The sequence below is a fragment of the Ovis canadensis genome, chromosome 1 (assembly GCF_042477335.2).
Source record: "Ovis canadensis isolate MfBH-ARS-UI-01 breed Bighorn chromosome 1, ARS-UI_OviCan_v2, whole genome shotgun sequence".
Taxonomy (NCBI): domain Eukaryota; kingdom Metazoa; phylum Chordata; class Mammalia; order Artiodactyla; family Bovidae; genus Ovis; species Ovis canadensis.
Window position 1 is genome coordinate 87,239,360 of NC_091245.1, and position 14,274 is coordinate 87,253,633.

Consider the following 14,274-nt stretch of genomic DNA (forward strand, 5'->3'; position numbering starts at 1 on the left):
GGCCCCGGGAAAATCATGGACTCTGAACCTTAGGTCCCTGGTCTATGAAATACGGCATGGCGATGCCAAGATCGTGCTGAGGACAAAATGGTAGAAGTGTACGAAAGTGGCCAGAGCACAGTAGGTGTTAGTTACATACTAAAGGTCCTGTGTGGTTTCTAGTCTCACTAGGTCATCACTTACACCTCCCATGCAGTACAGCCGATAGAGCAGATTTCCTATTGTACTCTCCCTTTCTCATTTCCAGAAGCTGGCATCTCCTCTGTGAATATATATATTTTATGTGTATATATATATATATTTTAAGTAGACTTTAAAAGAGCAGTTTTAGGTTCATAGCAAAGCTGAGTAGAAAGTAGCAAGTTTCCACATCCCCCCTTTCCCCTCTTTAAAGGAAACCAATGAGCATGGTTGAAATAATGAGCTCTTTACTCATTTTTCCCCTTTGGCCCTCAAACTGGGGGCAGCCAATAGCATCCTGGGAGTCTGTGTTACTACCTCGGGTCATGGGACAGAACCCCAGAACTCATCTTTGCAACTTGTATTGGGACTGAGGGCAGGACAACTTGTAGACCCACTTGGGATCCAGGAAACTGTTTTATCAGGAGCTAGGATGGCTGAGTGACTTCACTTTCACTTTTCACTTTCTGGCATTGGAGAAGGAAATGGCAACCCACTCCAGTGTTCTTGCCTGGAGAATTCCAGGGATGGGGGGAGCCTGGTGGGCTGCCATTTCTGGGGTTGCACAGAGTCGGACACGACTGAAATGACTTAGCAGCAGCAGCAGCAGCAGCAGGATGGCTGAAGAGGGTGACTATGGAGCTTGACCGCTGGGGTTGGTGGTGAGAGGCTGTGCTATGTCAGGACTCTCAGATGTAAAGGCCTTTCTGACTCATTTCTCTTATCTGAACCAGCCAGAGCCCTTACAGGTCCAGACAGTGTACCAGGGTACTCCAAACACCCCTCTTATCCCCATGCTTTGATGAAGAGATTGGTTCAGGCTTTTGGTATTAGCTCCTTGTTGCAATTGAAGGTATGAAAGAATCAAATAGAAAAGGCCAACTCCTAGGGTCTTATCCACTGGAAAAGCTAATTTAGTAGGTCTGGGTGGGATATGCATTTTAAAAAGCAACTTACTGATTCTGTCGCAGGAAGTCTGAGAACACTATGTTAGAATTCTTGAAAATAAACCACCCTGGATAACCTCCCCAGGGGGACGACTCTTCCAGCAGACATGGGGTCCTCAGGAGCAAGGTCTCTGCCTGGTCATCTTCAGACCATAGCCCCAGAGTAAACACTACATGGAAAGACCCCCCACCCCCCACCCCCATCCAGGACAGCAGGCTAAGCAGTCATCTGGCTTGGCTAAAGGCTAAATGTGGGTGGGCAGTAACCTCCACAGAAAGAAATTATTTTGGAGTCAAGATGCCACTCTTTGAAGATCCTTAATGAAACGGGTTAGGAAGGACTATGAGTAAGAGTAGCAGGAGAAATGTGAGAGGGGCAAGCGGGCAAGTGCTGAAGGTAAACACCTCAGTGTTGTTGCCCGTGGAACCTGTTAAAGGATCATGTAATTCAAGAGAGGAGTGACAGGCAGCTGCGTCCAGAAGGAAGAACGTAGCAATCAAAGCTGAGCAGCTGTACCAGGGTGGGTCAGCTATACTTCTGGGGAGGAAGAAAAAGAAATCTGGTCTTACAAACACCCATGGTGGGGGCTAGATCTTTGAGAGCATGAAGAAGAAAAAAGTGAGTAGTTTTTCCCATAAATTACCTAATACTCTTCATGTAGGACTTACAGACGCATAGTCCTGACTCATTAGTCGATGTTCTCTGATTGCTGGGGTTCGATTTTTGAAGCTAGGAAAGTGGAGAAACTTTCATATTAACAAACTGTAGCTTAGTCATTGTAGTAGGTCAGGTAATAAAGTCCAGTCTGTTTTATTTCTAACCCAAATATTGCAAATATACAGAAAATTACCAGTACAAAGTTAAACACATCCAGATTTATTTACACAGTGCTAAAGAAATTTGAGTTTTATTTCCATTTTGTGGAACCTTATTCTGGGGTCTGGCTTTGTTGTGCAACTGACATAGGTCATTGAAACTTGATTATTCCACCTCACATGCAATTTTCTGTCCCAAGGGAACAGAAAACTTGGGTTTTTAGTGCACATGCAGTAATGATCTTAATACTGCTTTAGATTTGAGTAAGAAGGCTACCTGACAGCTTGGGGAGGAGGCAGAGAAGGTACAGAACCAAGAGGGACCACATGCTCAGACAGGGAACAGGAAACAAGAGAGGGATGGATACCAGGCACACATGGGGACCCTGAGCATATCTGTGCACGAGGATGAGGAAGGTACCATCAAAACCCTACCCTCCTCTCTAGACGTCCAAACACAGGAGGTGGGCAGAATCATCAGGAACGCTCAAGTCACGTGACCACAAACTGAGGGCATGCGGAGGATGAGAACTGCATTAAGGATTTGGGCATATCATTAACATGTACACTATACAGTTTATACATGTATATATGTACACACACACACATATATATAGAAAGGTACAGATTAGTTTATGTTATTCTATATAAACAAGGATGCTTAAGAATGTACCGGTGTGAAAAAAAATGCACACAGTAAGTTGTTGAAGACAATTTCTAATTAGAGTTCTGATTCTTATTTGTTATAATGCAAAGTAACCAAGAAATCAACATATTCCTGCTATTTCAATCATCCTCCATGAGGGTGAGGCCTCAGCCCTCCTGGGGCAGGATGGTGTCCCTGGTGCAACCTGAGCTGGGCAAACTGGTGGCAGATAGAACAGTCTGGCCTCCCTATCACTATCATGTGGAAATCTTAAACTTTGGTTTTTGTTTGAGAGACATGTAAGTCCATGTTTATCTATCTGCTTGAGGGAAGGTAGTAGCAAAGTTGAAAAGCAGAAGCTCTTCCTATTTTAGCAGTTCCAAGTATCCAGGTTAATGTGGGACAAGGGGGCGGTACCAACAGTGAGCAGGATGAGCTCCAAGCCACTGCATACAGAAGCAGAGCTCTTTAAAGCTCTCCTAAGAGGAAACAAGAAACTCTCTACTGCAATCATTTGCTTAGAAAACAAAAACTGCCTGCCACGTGGGGTGGATGTGGACAGCCCTGCACCCCTCTATCCTTGTCCCATGGTGAAGGCCACGGGAGAACCAGCTGTGGTAGACGGAGCCAGTGGTGGCCAGCACATTACTGATCTGCCAGGGATGAAAGGCCAGCTTCGGCATGCAGAGGCCCAGAGGTAAACCTAAGAATGAGACAGACACCCTGGAAAGCCTATTCAGAGGCAGATGACAAATTCTAAAGCTTTAGTTACAGCTAATCTATTAAATCTCCTGAGCCCAGCCTAGAACTGCCACAGTCCTCCAAACACTTTCACTCTTCTAAGTGGCGTTCCCATTCGATGATCAGCTTAGGTGTATGCATCCCTGGTCTCAGGTCTCACTGAAAACCAAAAGCCCTCTTAAGTCCAAGACACCTGTCCACAGAGCATGAAAGATGATGAGTTCACCACCTGGATTTCAGAGCTCAGATCACTCTGGACAGTCTGCTATGTCCAACCTACCTTATGATGACGCTAACTTCTACTACTGAAACAATCCCTTTTGCTATTAAGCCTGACACTACACTTTATTTTCAGAGATAATGCTCCAACCTGACATCAGTAGGACAAATCAGAAATATTTTTTTCTTAGGAGCTATCATGGATCTATTAGGCTGTTTTCATCTTGGGCCAGGGACATACACTTGTGAGATGAGGAAGGCTGGCCAGCCAGGCTTGCTAGCAGTCCTCAAACCGACTAAGCTCTCCAGCCAGTCATGGGTGGGGGACAGGGAAACGGAGAGGGTAACTCATCAGTGGAGACTCCATTCCCACACTCTTGAACCACCGTGACCCTCAATGAGGTAAGGGGTGATTTCTAAACACAACTCAAGATTACCGTTACTTTTGCTTTCAGCCATGAAAAATTTCCTGTTTACTAAGGTGGCAAAAGAGCTCTCCATGATGCTCTGAAAGAAAGGCCACTGACCTGTGCCCTGAAGAACTGCAAGACGTTTCTAAGAAAGCAGCCTGCTCCCACCTGGCAGCAAGAGCATCCATCAAAGTGCATGAGATCCGAAGACAATCACCATCACCACTCATGACTCACAGGGACCTGGACACCTTTACTCCATTTTTGTACCTCAGCTCCATCTCTAATGGGGATTACAAACCCTGTGTTGTTGTTTTTTTTAATCTCACAAGAATGCTGTGAGGTTCAAATGACACAATGCAAGTGAAAAAGTGCCATGAAAACTACCAAGTTCTACAGGAACCCCAGATATCACTGTCCCGAGTCTTACACGGTTAGAGAAGAGTATTAACTCTCTTACATGTGAAACTAATCAAGAGAATTAGTCGGCACATCTACTTCGATGGGTGTGTGTGGGGAGAAGAGTGCGTGGTCTAAGTAGGTCTTCTCTGGGCGTCAAATTCACATGGGGCAGGAGGTGAGGGTGAATGGGATGAAAGCTGAGACTTTTCAGTCATTTGTGAGCTGGTGTATCTTTGGAATTACTTTCAATTTAAAAACCTTACAAAAGGAATGAGATTTTCCTAAAAAACTAGTGCTCTCTGGCTCTAACAAATATGAACTGTCTTCACAAAAACTGCCTTTAGAGCTCCCTGACTTCCGTTAATCTTACTGCAGCTTCAGTTTCTCCAAAATTCTCCATCCACTCCCTCCCCTGCTTTCCCTACAGCTGTTGATCCATTCTGGTGAGAAGACAATTCACCCATCTGCTCACACATTCTGACAAAAGTTCATTTGGCACATTTACTTTTTCCTGACTTTCTAGCCATAAAATGAACTAGCAGCAAAATGGCAGTTACCAAAGAATGTCCCCAGTCATAATTATTGGGAGAAACTGTGACCAGCACAGTAGGTGTGCGAAGACTGAAAACGTACTGCTATGTTCGAGTACAGCGAACAGTCAAGCTGTGCTAAATGATGACAGCTTTCCATCACTGTCTGGCCACCCAGAAATCCACCTTGCTACATTTTCTAATTTATGTCATTAAAAAAAAAAATGTCAAAGGGAACATTTTATTAAATTTAAGATATGAACTTAATGTATCACACAAAACATCAATCTGCACTAGAAGTGTGTTTTTCAGTTGGTTTGGCTCAAAGTTTCAAGCCAACAGACTACTTGGAAAAGCTGGGGAAGTGGAGGGGTAAGGAGGAGAACTTGGTAACAAAACTGAACTTTTTTTTAAAGCCTGAATCTGAACACATGTCTAGTCACGGCTCCATGTAGAGCAGCGACCTAAGAGGAAGCGAATAAGCAGCCACTCTAATGCTTCACGGATGAGTCGTCCTCAGAGGCTGTGCCGTGCATGCCACCAGCCGCTCCAGTGAAGAGGCTGCTCAGCCTGGGTACCCAGCTTTGAGCCCCATCCTTGAGCAAGCCCACTGGCACACACATAAGGCATGGCTTGAAAGATCTTGGAAGAAGCAAGAATTTCTCCTTTAATAGGTGCTAAATCTAGTCAGTTCTCTGCTGTTCCCTTCTTCCTGCCCCAAGTTAAAAATATTGCCCCTTAAGTTTTCCTGATTTAGTGTCTTGGAAGCACGTGTAAGTTAGTTGCCAAAGGGCAATTAACAAGGGTATTGCCTAATTAAACAGGGGAAAAGAAAAATCACTGTGGCCTACCGCTCCTGAAAGAAATAACAAAAAGCAGTGAACTGTGTGAGGAGCTGGTGCGCACTATTCTTGGAGTGGGGCTGGCCCCAGAGGGAGAGAGGCTGCCCAGGCTGTGCCAGTCATCGCAGCCTCTCTGCTCATCTCTGCAGCTGCTTCATGGTGCTGGCACTGTCCAGGGACGGCACAGCCCAGGGATGGCACCGAGGGCTTCACGAGAGTTGATGACAAAGCTGGCCGGTGCCCTGGGGTAGGCGCCACACAAAACATGCGACTGTGGGGTTAGTGAAAAGTTCCCTTCAATTCCATTTCATTTCCCTTAAAAACCAAAACCAAAAAGGGCCCATACCTTGCAAAAACACAGAACTTGTAAAGTTAAAGAATTAAAAATTTCCCCTCTCTTCTTCGAGCCAACTGGCAAGAGTGTTTCGGGTCCCCACCCCACTATTTCTTTAGTGTAGGTCCTTTTGGCTTTGATGGAAGCAGCAGAAACAGAGCTGGGTCCTTCGCAATGGGAAATTTATTTCCCTAAGTCGGAGCCACAGGGAGTGTAGGAGGTACTGCGGATCCATCATTCATACTCAGTCCCAGCTCTTTAGAGGAGCTATTCCAGAAGGTCCTGAAAAAAAAGACATGGGCCATATTATTTACAGACCAAAAAAAAATCCCTAATCCTTATTTTGAAAGCCATTAGGTAGCTTCTGGGTTGGCCAAGTCTTAGTCATTAAGTTGCTGCTTCCAGCTTAAACCCTCTGTTGCTTCAAACATACCTTGGTCATAAGTAAAAAAAGAATCGCTCTTTTAAAAACTTCTGCACCACCCCTCAAGAAGAAACAGTCTCACCTCATCTGAGTCATCATGATAACCGCTTTTGTGAGTGTGGGAGGCCGTATCCAAAGCATCCACACCATCCACACCATTAGCCTCTGCGTGCTGCTGGAGCACTGAGTATCGATGCACCAGGAACCTGGGGGTGGAAACTGCTGTCAACCCTCAGGTGGTGAGGAAGAATGCATTTCTTATAGGGCTGTGGACTTTCCAAGTTTTACACACTCATGGAATGAGTCACACATACAAGAAGCACAGCCTATAGTTAGCATATGAAAAATGGAAGGAAAGATTTGAGTCTGATGTTTCAGTAACGTCACTTCAACCAGTCAGTTTTCGCCAGCAGTAGGCTCTGCCCTTGGCTGACTTGTGGGTGTGACTGATTCTGGTTCCTTACCTTCCACCACAGACGTATTTCTTCACAATGAGCACTCCTGCTATGACTGTGACCAGCATCAATCCCACAGTGGCCAGGATAATTGGAACAGAATTTGACTTGGAATTCTTGATAAATTAAAACACAAACACACAATCAATTTTGGGTGTGCATATTCCAGGACTGAATTCAAACAGGCTGCTCAATTTCTCATTTCTCTGTTCAACGATCTGCAGTCTCTAGGCACCTAATGATGAAATGTTCCCAAACCCCTCAAGATGACCATCTCAGTGCTACCAGGAGAATACCACAGCTGGCAGAGGGTAACTGAAACTTGAGCTGCCTTGAAGCTGTCAGAATAGTGCAAACTCCGGGGCTTTAATGTCGAAGTTACACTGGAAGCTATGGTAATTACCTAGATCAAATATAATTGTGGCTGTTCGCCATGACCACTGATTCTAAGTCTTGGCGCTTTTAAGGGTGAAGCAGAGAAGGAGACCGTGACAGTAAGTGGGTGAATGAATCTAGCATAGGGCCATCACCTGGGGAGGAGCTGTGCCAATGCTTTGTCAGGCAGGCCCTCCCATGATACCAAGATTCGTCTTTTAAATTTTCGTATGTTGTTATAAATAAGCTTTGTCATATTGTTGTTTGAGTGTGACCTACCTGCTTCTGGGTGGGAGATAGGGAGTGTGTGTTTTCAGTGTATCCCAGAGGAGGCGGAGCTGGATTCTGGGACAAGCTGTGTCCCTGTGGGCGGGAGTCCTGTGCAATCACACACACAAACACTCTGAGGACAGCCACCAGGAGTGCAGGGCAGTGATGCAGAGAAGCAGGAGCTTGCCCCCAACAAGTACACACACCCACACACTCTTCTCCCCCTGCCTTCTTCCACCCCGTCAGGCCCTCAGTCCTGAGAAGGTTAGACAGGAGGGACTGCAGACTGCCCATCTCTCGATTTCCAGATTAGGAACCTGGGGTCCACAGTCTTCTGTTCCCAGTCACACTGCTGGGCCAGTGCTTCTTTATCACGAGGGTTCCTCTTACCAGATCCCCATATCCTGGCCAGACAGCTCAGTGCTACAGATCTGGAATCAGCCCCAAACTTGCTTCTAAATCAAAACCAGCCACTTATTACCGCGGTGCAGGTTTTCCTTATGAACATACCTGACAGACTCGGCAGAGAGATCCCCACTAATTAGGGCCTCATGCCCTTCCCTTCCACATGTGCAAAACCCCAGCCCTTGATGGCAGGACTTGTTGAGTCTTTTTTCTAAGTGACTCTGAGCCTCAGAATTTTTCTCAACCCTAAGCTTCTAAGACTTGGATAAATACTGAGCACCATTTTCCCTCCCCCAAAAAAGTTTACAGTAGATGAGCTTATTGTTGGCTTAAGTGACCATCCTTCCATCCTAACAGTTTCCTGTGCAACGGGAAACCTGCCATAAGTGGTCTGGCCACTTGTATTAGGTGATAAAGTTCTCGACACACTGCAACTTTGACCTTCCTGGCGGAACTCGAAACCCCACTTGTATCTACACTAGATCTACTTTAACACACCTGCTTTTCTGGACTCAAAAAGTTGCTTGTGCATTTCTTTTTCAAGTCTTTCACTTCTCGAACTGGATTCACGCCACCCTGGCATTTGTCTCCTGGGATTTTCCGGTACCTGAGGGGCAGAGAAAAGGTGTTGACAGAATACAAGGATGCACTTCTGGATTCTTGCTCACTTCCTGAAAACAAGATTTGAAAAGCTGCAGAAAAACTTCTGGTCCTTACACCGTCTTTCAGGGCTTGGGGGAGATCCACAGGGGTGTTGGGGGGATATGCTGTGTAGTTTCGGTCCTTGGACAGACCACACATCCCTTGCCATGCTGCATGACATGCCGACTTTCTGCCCTATGAGACTGCCAGGGAAAGCCCGTCAGTATGCAGTATAGATACAGGGGAGGGGAGAGTCATCAGGGGAGTCGGCAGTCAGGCTCCTCTAGAATGGCACTCTCTGCTATGGTGACTATTTACTTTTAAATTAATCAAAATTACTTCAGTTCCTCACTCCAGTGTCAACAGCCACAGAGGGCTAGGGGCCACAGCAGGTCACAGAGCATTTACCCCATCACAGGAGGCTCTACCGGACAGTGATTTTCTACTCTCTCAAGTACTCGGAAGTGCGTGGAGGGCAATTTCTCCCTGCACAGGGGAAACGCAGGCCCGACACGGGAGGAGAAGCCGCCTCACCCGCTTGTCGTCAGGTGCTCTTCTCTTCCATACAAACAAAACTCGAGGTCGTGGCCCTTCAGTTCTGGCTGTTCCACACATTTGGAGTCATTTTCTGGACGGAAGTAGCCAAAATCACTGTAAGAACCAGCAAAAAATGTATCTTTCGAAGTTGCTGAAAGGAGGCAAATAGCAGTGAAGGTTTTATGTGGGGCAGAGGATGGTTAATATTCCAGGCGTGGGTTGCCAGAAAGCAGCTAAGGAAGTCTGTGACATATAAAGAGGTCTCTTTAGGAACAAAATCACACAGACAGGGCTTAATTGGCAGGAGGTGCGGGGGCGGAGGGGGGGTGGGGGAATGGCTTATAGATTGGGCCTGGTGGACTGAGGACTCAGTAGCTAGGAGGTTCCACATAGACAGCTCACGTTCAGGGAAGGGAAAGCGTGCAGTCTATAGGGGGTGGGGATACACGCAACTAAGACACAGAGAAACAGTGCGTCAGCCACAGACCTAAACGCATGGACACTTAGCAGTTCTTCCATCTCCAAATAACTCATTATGTCATACCCATGAGAGTGTATATCAAACCTTTCCTGCCTTCCCCACATCTGTGTCCCTCTCAGCTTCTTAGATGGTGCCTGACGCCAATGTGAACGCCCATCCCTGCCCTCCATCCCATCCCATCTCTCCATAGTGCTCTGCTTTCCCCAAAGAAAGGACATGCAGGGCCTTGGCACCTCGTGCCCCTAGGTGGGAGCTTGCTGCATGGACAGCGTGGAGGGGCCGCCAGTCCCCTCACCCTGCCACTTCTCCTTAGCCTGCACCTGTCCTCTTCCTTCACCACCCTCTCTCCCTTATTGGCCAACTTTCTCTTCTACTTGTTCTGTTTTACTCATTTACTTTTTATTCTCGGCATCTTGGCTTGAACCCCCCGCTGCAGCCTTGAAAATGAATGTCTGTGCCCCCGCAGGCCCACCAGTCACCCAGCCTTGGGGGCTTCTCTGTCTTGTCCACTCTGGGCCCGCTGGCACGCCGCTGTGCCACACCCGCTGCACCCAAGAGCTGCACTCATCTGTTTCTCTGGCCACTGTTGGCTCTGCTCTCTTCCTAACACGCAGGTGCAGACGTTGTCCAAGATTCTATTATTCGTTCTCTTACTCTGTATCTGCTCTCCCTTCGTGAGCTTAACTACTGGCTGCAACTAAACTTCCAGGTTTGGACTTCCCTGGTGGTGCAGTGGAGAGGAACTCACCTGCCAACGCAGGGGACATGGTTTGATCCCTGTCTGGGAAGAGTCCACATGCCTTGGACCCACTAAGCATGGGAGCCACAACTACTGAGCCTGTGCTCTGCAACAACAGAAGCCACCTCAGTGAGAAGCCCGCAGACTGTAATGGAGAGTAGCCCCTGCTCGCCACAACTGGAGAGAGCCTGTGCACAGCAACTAAGACCCAGCTCAGCCAAAAATACAAAGAAATAAAAATTTTAAAAAATTAATAAAACTTCCAGGTTCTACCTCTCTTGAGCTCTAATCCTACATTTCCAAATACTTGCTGAACACTGCCACATAAATCTGTTGACAGAACCTAAAAGAAACAAAAATGTTCAAAATGTATCATGTTTCCTCCTTTGTGCTGGCCTCTCCTGTCATTTCTTTACGTTTGTCCAGGGCGCTATCTTCCTGAGCACCCCCGTCTGGACGCCCTCATTTCTTTCCTGTGACAGCCACGGCTTCCCCTCACAGCCTATCTTCCGGCATACTCTTTCTTTTTGAAAATTATTTATTTATTTTGGGCTGCCCCGGATCTTTGTTGCGGCAGGTGGGCTTTGTCTAGTCGCGGCAAACAGGGGCTCCTGTCTGTTGTAACGTACGGCTCCTCACTGCGGCGGCTTCTCTCGTGGAGCTTGGCTCTAGGCGCCAAGGGCTTTAGTGGCTGCAGCATGTGGGCTCGGCAATTGTGGTGCACAGGCTTAGCTGCTCTGGGGCATAAGGGATCTTCCCAGACCAGGGATTGAACCCATGCCTCCTGCATTGGTAGGTGGATTCTTCTCCACTGAGCCATCAGGGAAGCCCCAGCACAACCTTCCTGAGCGTGCTGTTGGGGGCCTAGGCTCACATCAGTCCACTGGCTTTAGTGATCTGCTTCTTTCCAGATGCACAGATCAAATCTTACAGCTCATCGGGGCTCAGCTCAGATGCCACCACCTCTACAAAGCCTCTCTGATCCAACTCCTTTTAGGTCTGGATGGAAGAATCTCTCCCTTCTCTAAATCCATAAGGTACTTACCACTTTCTCTTTTCAAACATAATCATGTGACTCTTACCAGAAGAGTCTATAGTAAAATGTCTGTTCTCACTTTTGCACTACCCTGTGCATAACAAATATTCAAGGAATATTTGGTAAATATATAGATGCTGCTTGGACTTCAAGGTTTTCTGACAAATACTGAAGGGAGTGGGTAGGAAGAACAAGAGAAGACATCATGCCTCAAATAGCAAGGAGAAATTTCTGGCAAAAAATTTGTGTGTTCAATCCAAAATTCCAGGGACCACACCCTCCCCACTCACAAAGTATACATTCCTCAGGCACGTGGGGTGTGTGTTCAGGCTCTGGGGTAGAACTAACTGCCGGGTTCACATCCCAGCTCTGTCACATGACAGCAAGTTAGTCATGACCCGCTGTACCTTTGTTTCTCCCTTTGTGAAATGTAAATAACCACAGCACCTATCTCAAGCGGCTGCTGAGAAGTGTAAGTTGCTTAGAACAGTGCCTGGCACAGAGGCAACGTTTAAAAACGTGAGCTGCTGTCATTATGACTATGTGATTATCAAATACAATATGTGCTCAGGGAGTCTAGATTTTAATGGTGGAATCTAATCTGTACCTAAGAATTAAAATATAGTGAGTGCTGTAAAAACACAGAGAGTGCAGTGGGAGCCTAGATGAGGAAAAACTGGGGAAGGCTTTAGGAGGCAACATCTGAGCTAAAGCATTAAAGGCCAAGGAGGAATTCACCAGGCTTGGGGGGTCAAGCAGCAAATGTGTAAAGACCTTCCAGGCAGGAGTAGCAGCATACACAGTGGCATGGAGCTCTGAAGCCGCAGAGGAAGTTTGGAAAACAGAAGTAGTTCAGGTGACTGAGAGTCAGCCTGTGTGCCATTAAGGGTGAGAGAGCCCTTCAGAGTCTGACAGTATCCACAAACTCCAGCCCTATTATAATATCCAAGTGACCTGAGTGCCATTTTCCCTTGTAGAAATAGAGAAGGGAGGACCCCTGGCCATTCCACATACAGATGTGAACACCACAGGAGGAAACACACTGGGTCAGACTGGGTTTTGTTCAGTCCCATACTCCTGTCACCTACAGTTCGGGGGAATACACTGTAGGAGCATAGGACTGCTATCTTCTTGTCTTCTTTTCCAAATCCACTTCTACCTCCCTGACAGCATCTTCTGCAGCTAACACGTTCCATAAGATTATTACCTGTGATGTGAAGTAGTTCCTCTTATTTGCCCTAAGCTAGGCTACCAAGGGACTCCCTTGCCCCTGTACAATCAACTAATCCTGTGCCAGCCACGAAACTAATCCTTAAGCCTGGATGGTTCTGAACTCTAGGGGTCCACCATGATGGCTCCTGAGCCTTGATGGGATATAGAGACCAAACATTCTGATGTCATCTCCTCTCTCAGGACAGAGCCACACTCTCTCTGCCTTCAGTCCTGCAGACAACCCCAAAGCTAGCCCTACCTGCTGAACCCAGGCAATCAGGCTGTTTGCTAAAGCCCAGTTTCCTCTAAGCTCTCAGCTCCTGCCCTCTTCGCTTGGTGCTTCTGTCCTATCGCCTTCTCTCTCTACCTTCTTACTCTCATCCTCATTCTACACTCCTCTCCTCCCTCACACAGGTAAGTTAGGATTTCAGGGGTTGTTGCTGGTCCTGCACAATGATTAATGGTCTGATACAATAATGTTATTTGTCCAATTACTAACAATTCTGCTTCCCTTCCTCTGTGCTTCAATTTCCTTGAGGAAAGAAGAAGCAACAGTTTTCCACTCTTGAGGAAAAAAGGGAAAAAAAGGACTGAAATAATTTTCAACTGTCTTTTGCCTCCTCCAGCACAGGAAGTGGCTGACAGGGATCTGAGGGGTGCGGATACCAGAGGAAGTCCTCCAGGGAGCAGGGACAGACGGACGGCTGCTTGGTCACAACATAGTTTCGACCATTCTGACAGACAGATGACTTGCGTAGCCGGAGGTATTGTTCTTTATAGCCTAAAATGCAGCCATCTCCATAATCTCCAGGGTCTGTAGAGTGAGCCAGCCAGATGGTATAGTCCTTCTCTTCACCTAAAAGAAAGATAGGCTCTTCAGGAAACTACTGAATCCACCCATGTGAGACAGCTGCCAGGCAACAGAAAGAAAGGAGAGGAAAAGTACAGATGTCTGACTTAACCTATTGTTTCACTTTGGAACTGCAAAAGAAAGTTGCATTAGTGGGAGCCTACTAGCGATTGGCCTTTCCTCAAGCCAAGGGAGGAGTCTTTGCGGTTCATAGCCCATTTGAGTTTTAGGAAAAACCTTGTGCAGCAGGAAGGTGGATGGAGAACCTCTAAAGTTACTTCCAGACTGAGAGGCTGCTGTCTTTAAGTCTTGTACACTTGTGCTCTCGGTCAGGAGCTGTCAGAGATAAGCAACCAGATGTTTGCCTTTAGGGCAAGACGCCAATTAACCAAAAGTAAGGGTTTAGTTGTACTATGGGTGAGTATGCTTTGAAAGGAAGGGGAAACATTCTCTTTCTAGTATTTGTGCTGATGAAGCAAGCACAAACATTCTCTAGTCTTTTAACTCTTGTTGACTGGCTTTCAAATGAAGACTGCTGATGACAGTCAACCTGGCTCAGTGTGTCATATCATCCACTCCTGGAAAAATGACTCAAAGGCTGTGGCCTAAAGACTGTGGATTAGGCTTTTATCCTTTGGGATATGAAGACTAGCACCCAGCCTGTTAAAGAGCAGTGCTTAACCAATCTTTTAATGATGTTAAACTTCAGGGATAACTAGAAGCTGCCTGCATCTGCAGAGGGGAAAACTCATAAGCCAGCTCTTTTACAGTCTATTTAACG

At 46.7% G+C, this 14,274-nt stretch overlaps 1 protein-coding gene across 4 annotated transcripts in view; it reads right to left on the bottom strand.

Moving 5' to 3' along the window:
- Positions 1-1,988: 1,988 nt before the first annotated feature.
- SORT1 (sortilin 1) overlaps positions 1,989-14,274 on the bottom strand; it is a 66,655-nt gene continuing 54,369 nt past the window's right edge. For 2 of the 4 annotated variants that reach the window (XM_069573666.1, XM_069573665.1), the window contains exons 15-21: positions 13,310-13,499; positions 9,173-9,289; positions 8,495-8,603; positions 7,601-7,699; positions 6,956-7,062; positions 6,574-6,697; positions 1,989-6,349 (exon numbers count right to left, since the gene is read on the bottom strand). In XM_069573666.1, coding sequence (XP_069429767.1) covers positions 6,335-6,349; positions 6,574-6,697; positions 6,956-7,062; positions 7,601-7,699; positions 8,495-8,603; positions 9,173-9,289; positions 13,310-13,499 — 761 coding nt within the window. In that variant the 3' untranslated portion in view covers positions 1,989-6,334. The remainder of the gene's footprint in view (positions 6,350-6,573; positions 6,698-6,955; positions 7,063-7,600; positions 7,700-8,494; positions 8,604-9,172; positions 9,290-13,309; positions 13,500-14,274) is intronic. The other 2 variants (XM_069573668.1, XM_069573667.1) reach the window with 1 other exon arrangement.